At 47.2% G+C, this 16,041-nt stretch overlaps 1 protein-coding gene across 1 annotated transcript in view; it reads left to right on the forward strand.

The window, feature by feature from the left end:
* The window catches only part of LOC141562650 (paired immunoglobulin-like receptor B), an 88,026-nt gene extending 72,330 nt beyond the window's left edge, over positions 1-15,696 (forward strand). Inside the window, exons 16-20 of the mRNA XM_074302654.1 lie at positions 7,796-8,018; positions 8,238-8,269; positions 8,424-8,708; positions 11,742-12,035; positions 13,115-15,696. Of these exons, the coding sequence (XP_074158755.1) occupies positions 7,796-8,018; positions 8,238-8,269; positions 8,424-8,708; positions 11,742-12,035; positions 13,115-13,254 (974 nt within the window). The 3' untranslated portion in view covers positions 13,255-15,696. The remainder of the gene's footprint in view (positions 1-7,795; positions 8,019-8,237; positions 8,270-8,423; positions 8,709-11,741; positions 12,036-13,114) is intronic.
* Positions 15,697-16,041: the final 345 nt, after the last annotated feature.

A 16,041-nucleotide genomic window follows, 5' to 3' on the forward strand; every position in this document is an offset into this window, starting at 1 on the left:
CCTTGATCCCTGCCACCCTGACCCAACCCCGAAAAAAATTAGCTTTCCTGGAACTTGGAGCGAAAGGGCTAACCTCTGCTCCTAGCATTTTCTCTCATACTTTTCTCTGGCATTTGATATTGATAGATGGGCCATCATCATTCTTTTTTTTTTTTTTTAATTTTTTATTTTATTTTATAATTATAACATTTCTTGACAGTACATATGCATGGGTAATTTTTTACAACATTATCCCTTGCACTTACCTCTATTCAGATTATTTTCCTTCCTCCCCCAACCCCCTCCCCCAGATGGCAAGCAGTCCCACACATGTTAAATATATTACAGTATAATCTAGATACAATATATGTGTGTAGAACCGAATTTTTTGTTGCACAGGAAGAATTGGATTCAGAAGGTAAAAATAACAGTTTACATTCATTTCCCAGTGTTCCTTTTCCGGATGTAGCTGGTTCTGTCCATCATTAATCAATTGGAATTGGATTAGTTCTTCTCTATGTTGAAGAAATCCACTTCCATCAGCATACATCCTCGTACAGTATCATTGTTGAAGTGTATAATGATCTTCTGGTTCTGCTCGTTTCACTCAGCATCAGTTGATGTAAGTCTCTCCAAGCCTCTCTGTATTTCTCCTGTTGGTCATTTCTTATAGAACAATAATATTCCATAACATTCATATACCATAGTTTACCCAACCATTCTCCAATTGATGGACATCCATTCATCTTCCAGCTTCTAGCCACTATGAAAAGGGCTGCCACAAACATTTTGGCACATACAGGACCCTTTCCCTTCTCTAGTAGTTCCTTGGGGTATAAGCCCAGTAGTAGTATAGCTGGGTCAAAGGGTATGCACATTTTGATAACTTTTTGGCATTATTCCAGATTGCTCTCCAGAATGGTTGGATTCTTTCACAACTCCACCAACAATGCATCAGTGTCCCAGTTTTCCCACAGCCCCTCCAACATTCATCATTATTTGTTCCTGTCATCTTAGCCAATCTGACAGGTGTGTAATGATACCTCAGAGTTGTCTTAATTTGCATTTCTCTGATCAATAGTGATTTGGAACACTCTTTCATATGAGTGGAAATAGTTTTAATTTCATCATCTGAAAATTGTCTGTTCATATCCTTTGACCATTTATCAATTGGAGAATGGCTTGATTTCTTATAAATTAAAGTCAATTCTCTGTATATTTTGGAGATGAGGCCTTTATCAGAACCTTTAACTGTAAAAATGTTTTCCCAATTTGTTACTTCCCTTCTAATCTTGTTTGCATTAGTTTTGTTTGTGCAGAAACTTTTTAATTTGGTGTAATCAAAATGTTCTATTTTGTGATCAATAATGGTCTCTAGTTCTCCCTTGGACACAAACTCCTTCCTCCTCCATAAGTCTGAGAGGTAAACCATCCCATGTTCCTCCAATTTATTTATGATTTCGTTCTTTATGCCTAAATCTTGGACCCATTTTGATCTAATCTTAGTATGTGGTGTTAAATGTGGGTCCAGGCCTAGTTTCTGCCATACTAATTTCCAGTTTTCCCAGCAGTTTTTGTCAAATAATGAATTCTTATCCCAAAATTTGGGATCTTTGGGTTTGTCAAAGATTAGATTGCTATTTTTATTCGCTATCTTGTCCTGTGAACCTAACCTATGCCACTGATCAACTAGTCTATTTCTTAGCCAATACCAAATGGTTTTGGTGACTGTTGCTTTATAATATAGCTTTAAATCAGGTACACTTAGACCACCTTCCTCTGACTTTTTTTTCATTAGTTCCCTTGCAATTCTCGACCTTTTATTCTTCCATATGAATTTTGTTGTTATTTTTTCTAGGTCATTAAAATAGTTTCTTGGGAGTCTGATTGGTATAGCACTAAATAAATAGATTAGTTTGGGGAGTATTGTCATCTTTATTATATTCGCTCGGCCTATCCAAGAACACCGAATGTCTTTCCAATTATTTAAATCTGACTTTATTTTTGTGGCAAGTGTTTTGTAATTTTGCTCATATAATTCCTGACTCTCCTTTGGTAGATATATTCCCAAATATTTGATACTATCGACTGTTATTTTGAATGGAATTTCTCTTTGTATCTCTGCTGTTGGATTGTGTTGGTAATGTATAAAAATGCTGAGGATTTATGTGGATTTATTTTGTATCCTGCGACTTTGCTAAAATTCTGAATTATTTCTAATAGCTTTTTAGCAGAGTCTTTGGGGTTCTCTAAGTATACCATCATGTCATCTGCAAAAAGTGACAATTTGATTTCTTCATTTCCTACTCTAATTCCTTGGATCTCTTTCTCGGCTCTTATTGCCAAGGCTAGAGTTTCTAGTACTATATTGAATAGTAATGGTGATAGTGGGCAACCTTGTTTCACTCCTGATCTTACAGGGAAAGGTTCTAGTTTATCACCATTACATATGATGTTTACTGAAGGTTTTAAATATATGCTCCTTATTATTTTAAGGAATAGTCCATTTATTCCTATACTTTCAAGTGTTTTTAGTAGGAATGGATGTTGGATTTTATCAAATGCCTTTTCTGCATCTATTGAGATGATCATATGGTTTTTATTAATTTGATTATTAATATGGTCAATTATACTAATAGTTTTCCTAATATTAAACCAGCCCTGCATTCCTGGTATAAATCCCACTTGGTCATAGTGTATTATCCTGGGGATGATTTTCTGAAGTCTATTTGCTAATATCTTATTTAAGATTTTAGCATCAATATTCATTAAGGAAATTGGTCTATAGTTTTCTTTCTCAGTTTTCGATCTACCTGGTTTAGGTATCAGTACCATGTCTGTGTCATAGAAGGAATTTGGTAGGACTCCTTCAATCCCTATTTTTTCAAATAGTTTACATAGCATTGGAGTTAGTTGTTCTTTAAATGTTTGGTAGAATTCACCTGTAAATCCATCTGGTCCTGGGGACTTTTTCTTAGGAAGTTGGTTAATAGCTTGGTCTATTTCTTTGTCTGAGATGGGACTATTTAGACTACTTACTTCCTCCTCTGTTAATCTGGGCAAGCTATATTTTTGAAGGTATTCTTCCATTTCATTTAAGTTATCGAATTTATCGGCATAAAGTTGAGCAAAGTAGCTCCTAACTATTGTTCTAATTTCCTCTTCATTAGTGGTGAGTTCACCCTTTTCATTTTCAAGACTATCAATTTGCTTTTTCTCTTTCCTTTTTTTAATCAGGTTTACTAAGGGTTTGTCTATTTTGTTGGTTTTTTCATAAAACCAACTCTTAGTTTTATTAATTAATTCAATAGTTTTTTTACTTTCAATTTTATTAATCTCACCTTTTATTTTTTGAATTTCAAGTTTTGTGTTTGTCTGGGGGTTTTTAATTTGTTCCTTTTCTAGCAATTTTAGTTGTAAACCCAATTCGTTGGCCCTCTCTTTCTCTATTTTATGCAGGTAGGCCTGTAGAGATATAAAACTTCCCCTAATTACTGCTTTGGCTGTATCCCACACATTTTGGTATGATGTCTCATTATTGTCATTTTCTTGGGTGAAGTTATTAATTATGTCTATGATTTGCTGTTTTACCCAATCATTCTTTAGTATAAGATTATTTAGTTTCCAATTATTTTTTGGTCTATTTTCCCCTGGCTTTTTATTAAATCTTATTTTGATTGCATTATGGTCTGAAAAGGATGCATTTACTATTTCTGCCTTACTGCATTTGATTTTGAGGTTTTTATGCCCTAGTATATGATCAATTTTTGTATAGGTTCCATGAACAGCTGAGAAGAAAGTATATTCCTTTCTGTCTCCATTTAGCTTTCGCCAAAGATCTATCATATCAAACTTTTCTAGTATTCTATTTACCTCTTTGACTTCTTTCTTATTTATTTTGTGGTTTGATTTATCTAATTCTGAGAGTGCAAGGTTGAGATCTCCCGCTATTATAGTTTTGCTATCTATTTCCTCTTGCAGCTCTCTTAATTTCTCTTTTAAGAATTTAGATGCTGCACCACTTGGTGCATACATGTTTAATATTGATACTGCTTCACTATTGATGCTTCCCTTTAGCAGGATATAATGCCCTTCCTTATCTCTTTTAATTAGATCAATTTTTGTTTTTGCTTGATCTGAGATGAGGATGGCTACTCCTGCTTTTTTGGTTTTGCCTGAAGCATAATAGATTCTGCTCCACCCTTTTACTTTTAGTTTGAATGTCTCATCCTGTTTCAGGTGTGTTTCCTGTAAACAACATATAGTAGGATTCTGACTTTTAATCCAGTCTGCTAACTGCTTCCTCTTTATGAGGCAGTTTGCCCCATTCACATTTATGGTTAGAAGGACTAATTCTATATTGCTTGCCATCCTACTAACCCCTGCTTATGCTTTTCCCCTTTCCTTCCCTTTTACCCTCCTATCCAGTATTAAACTGGTGAACACCACTTGCTTTTCACAGCCCTCCCTTTTTAGGATCCCTCCCCCACCTTAAAGATCCTCCCCTTATTTTACCCCTTTTCCTCGAAATTACTGTATTCCCTTCCCCTTAGCTTACTCCTTCCCTTTCACTTTTCAATGAAGTGGAAGAAGTTTCACCATAAATCGAATATGTCTATTGATACACGCTATGTTCATCTCCCTCCTTTCTTTTTCTCAGATATAATAGGTTACCTTTGCCTCTTCATGAGATGTAGTACCACCACTTTATACTTTTTTATGATATAATCTCCTTTCCACCTCTAGTTTCTAAGACAAATTGTACATATGTTCTTTACATATTTTTTTGACAGAAGTATAGTTCTCAAGATTTCTTTTTACCTTTTTTAGAAGTCTCTTGAGTTCTGTATTTGAAGATCAAACCTCTTATGTAGGTCTGGTTTTTTCATCAAAAATAGATGGAATTCATTTATTTCGTTAAATGTCCATCTTCTTCCCTGGAAAACGATGCTCATTCTTGCTGGGTAAGTTATTCTTGGCTGCATACCAAGTTCCTTAGCCTTTCGGAATATCATGTTCCAGGCCCTGCGTTCTTTTAATGTGGATGCTGCTAGATCCTGTGTTATCCTTATTGTGGATCCTCCATATCTGAATTGTTTTTTTCTAGCAGCTTCCAATATCTTTTCCTTTGTCTGATGGTTCTTGAACTTGGCCACTATATTTCTTGGCGTTTTGATTTTAGGGTCCCTTTCAGTAGGTGATCGATGAATTTTCTCAATGTCTATTTTACCCTCTGTTTCCAAAACGTCTGGGCAGTTCTCTTTGATAATTTCCTCGAAAATGGTGTCCAAGCTCTTTTTTTCCTCCCATTTTTCAGGGAGTCCGATTATTCTCAAATTGTCTCTCCTGGATCTGTTTTCCAGGTCTGTTGTCTTTCTGGTAAGGTACTTGACAGTCTTTTCAATTGTTTCATTTCTCTGGTTTTGCTTGACTCCCTCTTGGTTTCTCCTTGAGTCATTCATTTCTACTTGTTCCAGTCTAATTTTCAATGATGTATTTTCTTCACTCACTTTTTTTATATCTCTTTGTAATTGTCCAATTGAGTTTTTATCTTCTATGGAATTTTTTTCCATTTTATCCATTTTATTTTTTAGAGAGCTGATTTCTTTTTCCAGCTCTCTAATCCTGTTTTCCTTGGAGTAGTTTACCTTTTCCAGCTCACTAATCCTGTTTTCCTTGGAGTTGTTTACCTTTTCCAGCTCACTAATCTTGTTTCTCAAGGATTTGATTTCTTTATCCACTCTGTCTTTGAATGCATGGGATGACTTCTCCAGGCTCTCTTGCCAAGCTTCCCTTTCTTTTTCCCATTTCTCTTCCAGCTCTCTTGTGAGAGCCTTTTTGATTTCCTCTATGAGGTTCTTTTGTACTGAGGAGCAGCTTATATCCCTCCCAGGGGATACATCTGGGGACATTCTGTTCCTAGTCTCCTCAGCATTTGAAGTCTGCTCCCTCTCCACACAGAAGCTGTCAATGGTTAGAGCCCTTTTGAATTTTTTGTTCATTTTGTCAGAGTAGGAATCAAAGAAAACAAACTGACAAGAGAAACAATTGGTCTGTTTTGCGGGGGATAGGGCTGGATGTTATTAATGGGCTTCCTCTACAGACTGGGGGTAGGGCAGCAGAGAGCCACTAACAGAACAGCAATGACTGTACTGATTCTGAGCTCTGAGGCTCTGAGAACGCACCGAGTCAGTCCAGGTGGGGGTTGGGGGTGGCCGGGCTCTGAGAGACGCTGGCTTTCTGGGGTTTTAATCTTCACCTCCGGTGTTTACACCCTCTCTGCTGCTCCTGGCTTGCTGCCAAGATGGAGCATCCACACTGGGGCAAAAGCCCTTTCACAGAAACGGCAGAGATCACACCCCTCCCCCTCCGGTCTGAGCTGTGTGAGCTGCCTGTCTTGCTCTGGCTGTCTGCCCTCAGTCTGCGCCCAGTCTGATTGACCCTCCCCCAAACAAACGCAGACCTTTTCTGGCGACTCTCAAGGATGTCTTCTCTTGGTGATAATTTGTGGATTTCTTTCTGGGTCAAGCATTAAGTCAGAGGCTTGTCATGAAGTAAGTTCTGAGAGAAAACGAGGAGCTCAAGCAGCTGTCTGCCTCCACGCCGCCATCTTGGCCGGAAGTCTCATCATTCTTACAGGCAGCCCACAGAAGGGACCTGATGCATTTCCTCCTAAAGACCCCATTCCCAAATGTCGCCATCTCCACCCTGGAGGACACCCCACTTTTAATCTGTTCCTGAGATCTTTTCTCTGAGCTTCAAACTTTGCATTCTCAACTGCCCTTCAGCCTGGAGAACTGGGGACGACTGACTGGGACAAAGAGCCCTTAGATGCCCTGCTGCCATTCCAGACCCCACACCTCACACTTTACCTCCTGGCATGAACCCCCAAATCTCTACGAACCTTGTCAGCTTGAAGCAGCTACATGAATTTGAGATCTTCGTCCTTTTTCCCTTAAATGAATTTAAGTTTTAACTGCTTGTGAGGGGAATGAAGCAGGTTGTGGTCCCTTCAAGAAAATGTATTTCCTATTGATTTGTGACTCCTTTCAGATTCCCAGCCCCTCCTGGCTGAGGCATATCCTCCGCAGACAAGTTGTCTTCCTGGGATGCCAGAGCCTTTGATTCACAAATCCTGGTCAAAAGCCTCCCTTTTATTCCAATATATGAAGTGGGCTTGTCCCAGCCCCCACTGGTTCTGATCTCTTCGGGCTTCCCAACCTCCACCAAGGCAACCAATAAAACACTTCCATCAACTAAAGTCTGTGCAGATGAGCTCGGCAGCTCCCTTTGCTGCCAGGACCTTCTGCCCACTGAGAACTGCATTCTCAGTGCAAAATTCCATTTTCCATAGATCTGCCCCCTGGAATAATATTCTCTTCCAGTGCCATCCTCTCCTTATCCTCGCCTATTTCCCTAACCAGACTTTATGCCTCTCTGTCAGGATTTCTAGCCTTACTTCCAATCCCTGTAATAAGCCTCTTTTAGCAATCTAGGTTTTGGGGTCGGAAATTCCTTTACAGAGAAACTCCGTGCCACCAGAAGGGGGAGTCCCCAAAACTCCCTACCCTTGCACCGAATCCCAAAGGGGGCAGGGGAGCTAAACCTCTCCATTTGGTTCCCTGGACCCCAAACCTTCCACTAGAACTTATCATTTAACTCCCTGACCACTAGAAACCCTAATTTCATTTGGGCTCCCTAAATCTAAACCTCATCACTTGGCCATCTTTCCCAGGTTCTGGAGCCAGAATTAGCACCAAAAAAGCAAGAATTACTCTGTCTGTCACAAGTTGACTGCCCCACCCCTCCCCCACAGCATGGGGCCAACAAGGTAGCAGCATCCACAAAGAGGAAGGGGAAGTGAAGCTCCCCAAATTCTGGGGAATACAGCTGGAGGCCAAGGAGAAACAGCCCCTCAGAGGGAACCTCAGAGCAGAGCCAGCCTTGCTCACCTCCTGTGCCTTGGTCCAGGTCAGCCAGCAGCCCCCCTCCCACAAGGACCACCATGAGCCCCGCCCTCTCTGCCCTGCTGTGCCTTGGTGAGTCCTAAGAACCCCCACAATGGAGGGGACTTTACAGAGCCCCAATTTCAGCCCACCCCACCGCCATTTTGTAAGGGGAAAGAGGCCAGCAAGATGGGGAGGCGGAGGAGCTAGAGGCCCGGGGGGTCCCTGAGCCGGCTCTGTCTCCTTGCTCTGGGGTGCTGGGCGGGGAGGGTGCGGGTGCTGACCCACAGTAATCAGGCTCCTCTCTGCCAGGACTGTGTCTGGGCCACAGGATGAGGGCGCAGGTGGGTGAGTCCTTCCCCCCAGAGCAGACAGCTCCCCCAGGGAGGGAGGTGGGGGCGGTCTGGGCTGCACTGCAGGGCTTGAAGGGGGGACCCGGTTTGGGGGGGCCCAGAGCAAGGGGATCCCCTGGAGCTGACAGCTCTCATTCCCTTCCAGACGAGCTCCCCAGACCCTCCCTCAGGGCAGAGAATGGCTCACTGAGCCCCCTAGGGAGAAGAGTGACCTTCAGGTGCCGGGGGTCACAGGGGGCTGCTGAATACGTTCTGGAGAAAGAGCTGGGACGTGAATTAAAACCTATCACCTACGTGCTGTCAGAGGAAGCTGAGGTCGAGTTTTCCATCCCACGGATGACACTGAATGACGCAGGGAACTACTCCTGCAGCTACAGAACAGCATCCCGCTGGTCAGAGCGCAGTGACCCCCTGGAGCTGGTGGTCACAGGTGAGGAAGCCCAGGTCCCTCTGCCTCAGGCAGGGCTGGCGCAGGGTCCTGGCAGCCCCTGAGCTCCTCCCCAGCCCAGCCGGGTCCCAAGCTGCCCTCTGACCCTGCCCTTCCCTCCTCCACCCTGCCCCTGCCTCTGCTCTGCCCTGGGGCTAGAAGTGGGGAAAGGGAAGCAGCATTTATACAGCACCTACTGTATGCCAAGCAGTTTACATTATAATGCCATGAGAGCCTCTGTTATGGGCCAGAACTCTGAACTTGAAACAAAGGATGCTTCCAAGGTACTCAGTCAGTGGAATTGAGGAGACAATGGTTATCTGGTTTAGCAGGTTCAGAATGTTTGATTTAATCTTACAACAAATAATGGCTTCCTCGTGATATAATGATTGGTTTATACTCCGTGTGGAGCATATAAGCAGGGACTCAGGAAGTCCTCAGGTGCAGAGATGAGAAAAGACAAGAGAACTGGAGGCAGGAGTTCAAGCTCTCAGAACCAAGGAGAGAGTCATCGTCTTCAGTCAGGCTCCTGGGGGCCTGAGACACTCGGGTTCAGGGAAGACAGGCGGACTGGAGGCTGAAGCGCAAGCCCTTGGACTCAGGTTCATTCATCCCATCGCACGCCATCCTGCTGGCAGGCTCTCCTTGGCTTCTCCACTGAAACCAAGGCTCCCAAAGGAAAGCCTCGCTAAGAAAGCTGCCCCACTGGGCTCAGACACTTACCACTTCCTGGCTGTGTGACCCTGGGCAAGTCACTTACCCCAGCCTCAGGAAAAAAAGAAAGAAAAGAAAAGAAAGCTGCCCCAGGGCCCCAGGAAAGGAAACTAGATTGTGAAGGAGATAATAAAGGATTTGGACTTTAACACCGGGCTGTGCTTGTGGTGATTACTGAACTGAAGCAAAGGCTGCTCCCAGAGACCCCAGGAAAACCGAACCAGACAGCATTACAATGCTCACAATAACTCCGCCAGCTGAATGCTATCCCACCTTGCATGTGGGAAAACTGAGGTGACCAGAGAGGAAGTGACTAGCCCAGGATCATCTTGTTGGAAAGTGTCGGAGGCTGGATTTGAACTCCTGAGTCCAGGCCACGGCTTTGGCCTCTGCGCCCCCAGCTGCCTCAATTAGATCCCACTTTGGGACAAAATGGAGGCAGGAGGTTCAGCTTAGGACTCAGGAGTCTAGACAGAGCTGTGGCTCCCTGGGAATGAAACAAGGGGCTGGTGGGCCATCTCCCCCTCCCAGCTCTGACCCTCTCAAGCCAGAGGGGAGTAGAGGGGCCTGCTGCTGCTCTGTGCCCTCCCCCCACTCAGACCTGGGCACAGGTTCTTCTGGGTAGCTCTAGGGTCTCTGTGGGACGGACGGCAGGATAGAAGGGAACCGGGAATCCCAGCCAAGCCTCTTATTGTCCGTCCCAGGCACCTGCCCAGGGTCCACAGTGAGAGCAGCCTCTGCTTTGGGGGCGATGGCCAGCCCACACGGGTCGTACCCGGCCATAACTCTGCCCCCGCGGGACACCCAGCCCCTCAGTGGAGGGATTCTGTGAGAGAGGCCAGCCCCCTGCCAGGGAGGAAGCCTCTGGACCATGGCTCCTTCCTTGGAACTGACCCAAATTGTCTCTCTCTGTCTCTGAATCTGTCTCTCTTCCCTGCCTCCTGTCTTTCTCTCGGTGACTTTTTCAGTCTGTTAGACACTCTCTGCATTTCCCTCCCTTCCTCCCTTTCTCTCTGTCTCTCCCCCCTCCTCCCTCTCTCTCTCTCTCCCCCTCCTCCCTCTCTGTCTCTCCCCCCTCCTCCCTCTCTATCTGTCTCTCCCCCCTCCTCCCTCTCTCTCTGTCTCTCCCCGCTCCTCCCTCCCTCTCTACCTGTCTCTCCCCCCTCCTCCCTCTGTCTCTCCCCCCTCCTCCCTCTCTACCTGTCTCTCCCCCCTCCTCCCTCTCTCTCTCTCTCCCCGCTCCTCCCTCCCTCTCTACCTGTCTCTCCCCCCTCCTCCTTCTCTCTCTGTCTCTCCCCCCTCCTCCCTGTCTGTCTCTCCCCCCTCCTCCCTCTCTACCTGTCTCTCCCCCCCCTCCTCCCTCTCTAGCTGTCTCTCCCCCCTCCTCCCTCTCTGTCGGCCTCTCCCCCTCCTCCATCCCTCTCTTTCTCCCCCCTCCTCCCTCCCTCTCTTTCTCCCCCCTCCTCCCTCCCTCTCTACCTGTCTCTCCCCCCTCCTCCCTCTCTCTCTGTCTCTCCCCCCTCCTCCCTCTCTCTCTGTCTGCCTCTCCCCCTCCTCCCTCCTCTCTGTCTCTCCCCACTCCTCCCTCTCTCTCTGTCTCTCCCCCCTCCTCCCTCTCTCTCTGTCTGCCTCTCCCCCTCCTCCCTCCTCTCTGTCTCTCCCCACTCCTCCCTCTCTCTCTGTCTCTCCCCCCTCCTCCCTCCCTCTCTCTCTGTCTCTCCCCCCTCCTCCCTCTCTGTCTCTCCCCCTCCTCCCTCTCTGTCTCTCCCCCCTCCTCCCTCTCTCTCTGTCTCTCCCCCCTCCTCCCTCCCTCTCTCTCTGTCTCTCCCCCCTCCTCCCTCTCTGTCTCTCCCCCTCCTCCCTCTCTGTCTCTCCCCCCTCCTCCCTCTCTGTCTCTCCCCACTCCTCCCTCTCTCTCTGTCTCTCCCCCCTCCTCCCTCCCTCTCTCTCTGTCTCTCCCCCCTCCTCCCTCTCTGTCTCTCCCCTTCCTCCCTCTCTGTCTCTCCCCCCTCCTCCCTCTCTCTCTGCCTCTCCCCCTCCTCCCTCCCCTCTGTCTCTCCCCCACTCTCTTTCCTTCTCTCTCTTCCTGCCCTCCGGCTTTTTCCCTCCCACTATTCAAGCACCCACTTTCTTTTCTTCCCCCAGAGGTTTCCAAGGCCTTTTTTTACCCAAAAACCTCTAATATTTGTTTATTCTGGACGTGAGTTGAATCTCCAGCCCATCCTGGGGTCCAGGCAAGCCCAGGCCAGCCTCCGGCGGCCAGATCTGCCCCCACAGAAAAGGGGCTTTACAGCCCTAACTTCAGCCCCTCCCCCCCCCCAGAGCTGTACCACCCCCCCTCCCTCTCAGCCTGGCCCGGCTCCACGGTGGCCGAAGGACAGAACGTGAGCCTCCAGTGCCGGGCCGAGAAGGGATATGACCGCTCTGCCCTGTACAAGGACGGAGCACCGGTCACCCAGGCCTCGGCCCAGCCCCATGGACGGGGCTCTCAGGCCAATGTCTCCATCCCTGCTGTGACCTCTGCCCACGGAGGGACGTACCGCTGCTACAGCTTTCAGAGCCACGCCCCCCATGAGTGGTCAGCCCCCAGTGACCCCCTGGAGCTCAGGGTCACAGGTGAGAGACCCCGCCCCCTTCCTCCCAGCCCTCCTAAGCTCCCTCCCTAGTCCGGGCACCTCGCTGCCTGCTCAGGGCCCTGTCCCAGGGGTCCCCGGGGGCCAGAAGGACTGGGGGGTGAGCTTCAGAGCAGGCAGGGTCTGAGTAATGGGTAGGGCTCAGACAATGCAGACCCTCGGGCCTCTGCTCCCTGGCCCTCTAGCCTCCCTCACCATCTCCCACCGCCCACTTCTGCTGGTCCCCCATATGTCTCCTGGGTCCCAGGTAAGGGGTTCAGGAGAGAGGAGCAGAACTGGGGTATAGCCAGAGGGTAAATACCCACAAGCCCCTCACCCTTTCCCTCTCCCTGTACCGGACACCTCCAGCACCCTGGGAATCCCCAGCTCTGACCCCCTCCCCACCAGCGAGGAGGGGTGGGAGTCTCTGATCCTCTCCTGCTCCTGCTGCCTAAGCCAGGGCTGAGTCTCCCCCCTGTGTGGGAGCAGGGGGAGGGACGGAGAGCTGGGACAGGCAGGAGGAACTCCAAGCCAGGGAAGGAGGAGCATGGCTGGCCTGGGAGGGGGCTGGACATGTGGGAGCAGAGATGGGCAGGGCGGCCCCAATTCTGCTCCCTTCTCTCTCTTCCCCATTCCTCCCGGGGGCCCCCACCCCTCCCCCATGCAGCCATAGCAGGGACTATGGGGAGGGGGCTCTGCTTCTGCATCCCTGGCGTGGCCAGGCTCACACAGAGAGGAAGTGTCTGAGGTGGGATGGGAACTCGCCTCTTCCTCACCACAAGCTCTACCCACTCCCCAAGCTGTTGCCAACATGGTGGGAGATGAAGAATGAGGGGGAGGAGAGGAAGTGAGGGCCAGGGGGATCTGGGCCTGACTCAGGGGCCTGCAGAGGAAGCCCTGAGGGGGAGCAATAGGGGAAGGAAGCTGCCTGAGCCCCTCCCTCAGCCCCATCCCCAGGCTCCCAGCCCAGGGAGAGGGGCTGGGGCTGAGCCTGGGGAGAGCTGAGGAATCCTGCCCCCACTGACGGGGGCCTGAGATCTGGGGGTCTTGTCCCTCTCCCAGTGACTTCTCTCCTCCTCCCAGATCCTGCAGCCCAGGATTACACGGTGGGCAACGTCATCCGCCTCAGTCTGGCCGGGCTGGTGCTCATCCTCCTGGGGGTCCTGCTGGCTGAAGTCTGGAATAGCTGCAGGGAACCCAGGGGGAGCTCCTGCACCTTCTGACACATGGGAAGCCAGAGCTGGGGGGCACTGAAGGCATGGATCCCAAAGATTCCCAGAGTTCTGCCCACACCCAGACAGAGGAAGGATCCAGCCTTTGGGGGGTCTACACCAATCTCATCATTTGGTGGCGAGTGTCCACACCATCCCCATCAAGGGTATGGCAGGAGCAATCCACCCGAGCCTCCTCCTGCACTCCTTGGCCATCCTGGCTCTGGGGGCCCTAAGCCCACCCTGACCAGCAGCAGGACCCCTGCTTCCCCCCACGACCTCTCCCAAATCAGGACAAGCCTTCCCTCAGCTGGCCCGGCCCACAAACCCTCTCTGCCCCGAGCTCTCCTCACATCTGCTGCCTGCAGTTGCAGACCCGGCTTCCTGAGGTGCACAAGAAGGCATTTGCACCCCTGGGTTCCTGAGGAGACCAGAGTCAACCTTCCTGTGGGAATCTGAGGGAGCTGCCCTTGCTTCCACCTGTAGCTGGCCTTCATCACAGCTTGAGGCTCTTGTCTCAGATGCTAAACGTGCCCCTTGCCCATGACTGCCCATGCCCCCAGAGGGCGCTCTCCACCCAAAGGGCCAGACTCCCCTCAAGGTCTGTCTCTATCTTTGTCTCTCTCTCTCTCCCCTTGTCTCTCTGTCTTTGTCTCTTCCCTTGTCTCTTTCTCTATCTCTTCTTATGTCTCTGTCTCTTTCTCTGCCTGTCCCTGTCTGTTTCTCATTATCTCTCCCTTCCTTTTTCCCTGATTTCCTCCCTCCTTCATTCTCTTTCCGTCTCCCCCACTCTTTCTGTCTCTCTCTCCCTCTCCCCCCACTAACCCATCTACTTTCCCAAGAATTTAATCAGATGGAAAGACCTATGTCTCAAAAAGTATTGAGGATGGAGGATTCTGGGAAGGTGGGGGAGTAGGTTGGTAAATTTCAAGATCTCTCCATTTTCCCCACAAAAAGAACAAATTTGCCCTTCAGGGCAAACACAGACTGGTGAAAAATCAAGAAGACTTGGGGCAAGACAAGGTCCTCCTGGTATGACTCAAGATCCAAAGAAAAACCCAGAGAGAGCTGGGTGTGGCTGGAGTCTCAACAGGAATTGCAGAGACTTTCACTTTCTGGACAGTGAAAGAATTGGGGTTTGAGCCTGGGAAGACTGAGGGAACCTCTGCTAAGTGGGAAGACTAGGCCAAGCTGTGCTGCTGACACAATCCTGTCCTGGACAAGGAGCCAATCCATCAGGGAGGGAGGCTGCTGGCTGCGGGCACTTGCTGGAGGGCAGAGCCCTTGGATTAGGGTTCCTGGTCAGAGAGGAGAGCTGAAGTGAGACTAGAGGCACCACCCCTCCACCCCAGGAATAGACGTGCTTACACAAATACTTCTCAATTTAAAAAATTGAATTGGCAAAGAAAAAAGGACCCACCATAGAAACGTACTGTGGCAACAAGAAAGATCAGGGTTCATCTTCAGGGGATATTGAAGTAAAAAAAAAGCTTCTACCCCAAAGAGTAACATGAAGTGACTCCTTGCCCAGAGAGAATTTATAGTAGAATTCAAAAATCAAATGAGAAACATTGAAAAATAACTAACATAAATTAAAAATAAAAACATCTAAGAAAAACAAGATTATGGAAAAAAAAAAAAAAAGATAACCAACTAGAAAAGAAGAGACAGAATCTCAAAGATGAAAATAACTCTTTGAAAATTAGAATCTGGCAAGGAGATGCCAATGAAGCTATGAGAGACCAAGAAATAACAAAACATATTCTAAAGAATGAAAAAATAGAGCACAATGTAAAACATAGGAAAAATCACAGATCTGGAGAATAAATCAAAAAGAGAAAATATAAAAATAATTGGACTGCCTGAAAGTTGTAATCCAAAAAAGGATCTTCACACAATAATGCAAGAAATAATACAAGAAAATTGTCTTGGAGTGAAAGAACATGAGGGGAAAGTAGAAATGGAAAAAAATCTGCCGATCACCACCTCAACAAAATTCTTTGTGGAAAATATATAGGAATATCAGTACCAAATTTTAAAATCCTCAGATCAAAGTGAACATTTTGTAAGAAACAAGAGAAAAATCAAATATGCTGGAGTTAGTTAGAATTGTACAGGACTTATCAGCAACCACAATAAAAGACCCCAGGTCCTGGAAGCATATCTACCAACAATAAAAAAAATACTAGGCCTGAGGCCAAAAAATCATATCAAGCAAAATTATCTATAATATTGAACGAGAAAAAATGGACATTCAATAAATTTTCAGATTTTTCAATCAATCAAAACCAAACTTCATAGAAAATTTAACACATAAGAGCCAATACCAAAGATCAGCTTCAAGGAATTTAACATAGGTAATGTTCTCTTCTCTAAATTGTAATCGTTCTCTTGGGGGCAGGTTTCTTGGGGAGCTTCTGGAGGCAGCCTTAGTTTCAGTTCAGTTCATTAGTCCCAAATGCAGCCAGGAGTTAAAGTCTAAATCCTTTATTGTCTCTTCCAAAATCTTATCTCCTTCACTTGGGGCTCATTTTCTGGAGGTCTTCCTCTCTCCTTGGTTCCTGAGAGCTCTTGTCCAAATGTCTCCAACCAGCACAAACATGGAACTTGGAATGACTTGACTGAATCTCCTAGAGTATAGAATTGTGGGTTTCTGCCTTGTGAATCTCCCAGGAGTCAATCCTAGTTCTGACAAAGTAAAAATTTACAAGAAAATAAAGAAAAGATGGACGCTCATGGATATAATTTCTTCTACTAATACTTTCTTGAACTGGTAATTTGTTGTTACATAGTTTTAAT

This window comes from Sminthopsis crassicaudata, chromosome 3 (genome assembly GCF_048593235.1).
Source record: "Sminthopsis crassicaudata isolate SCR6 chromosome 3, ASM4859323v1, whole genome shotgun sequence".
NCBI classification, from domain to species: domain Eukaryota; kingdom Metazoa; phylum Chordata; class Mammalia; order Dasyuromorphia; family Dasyuridae; genus Sminthopsis; species Sminthopsis crassicaudata.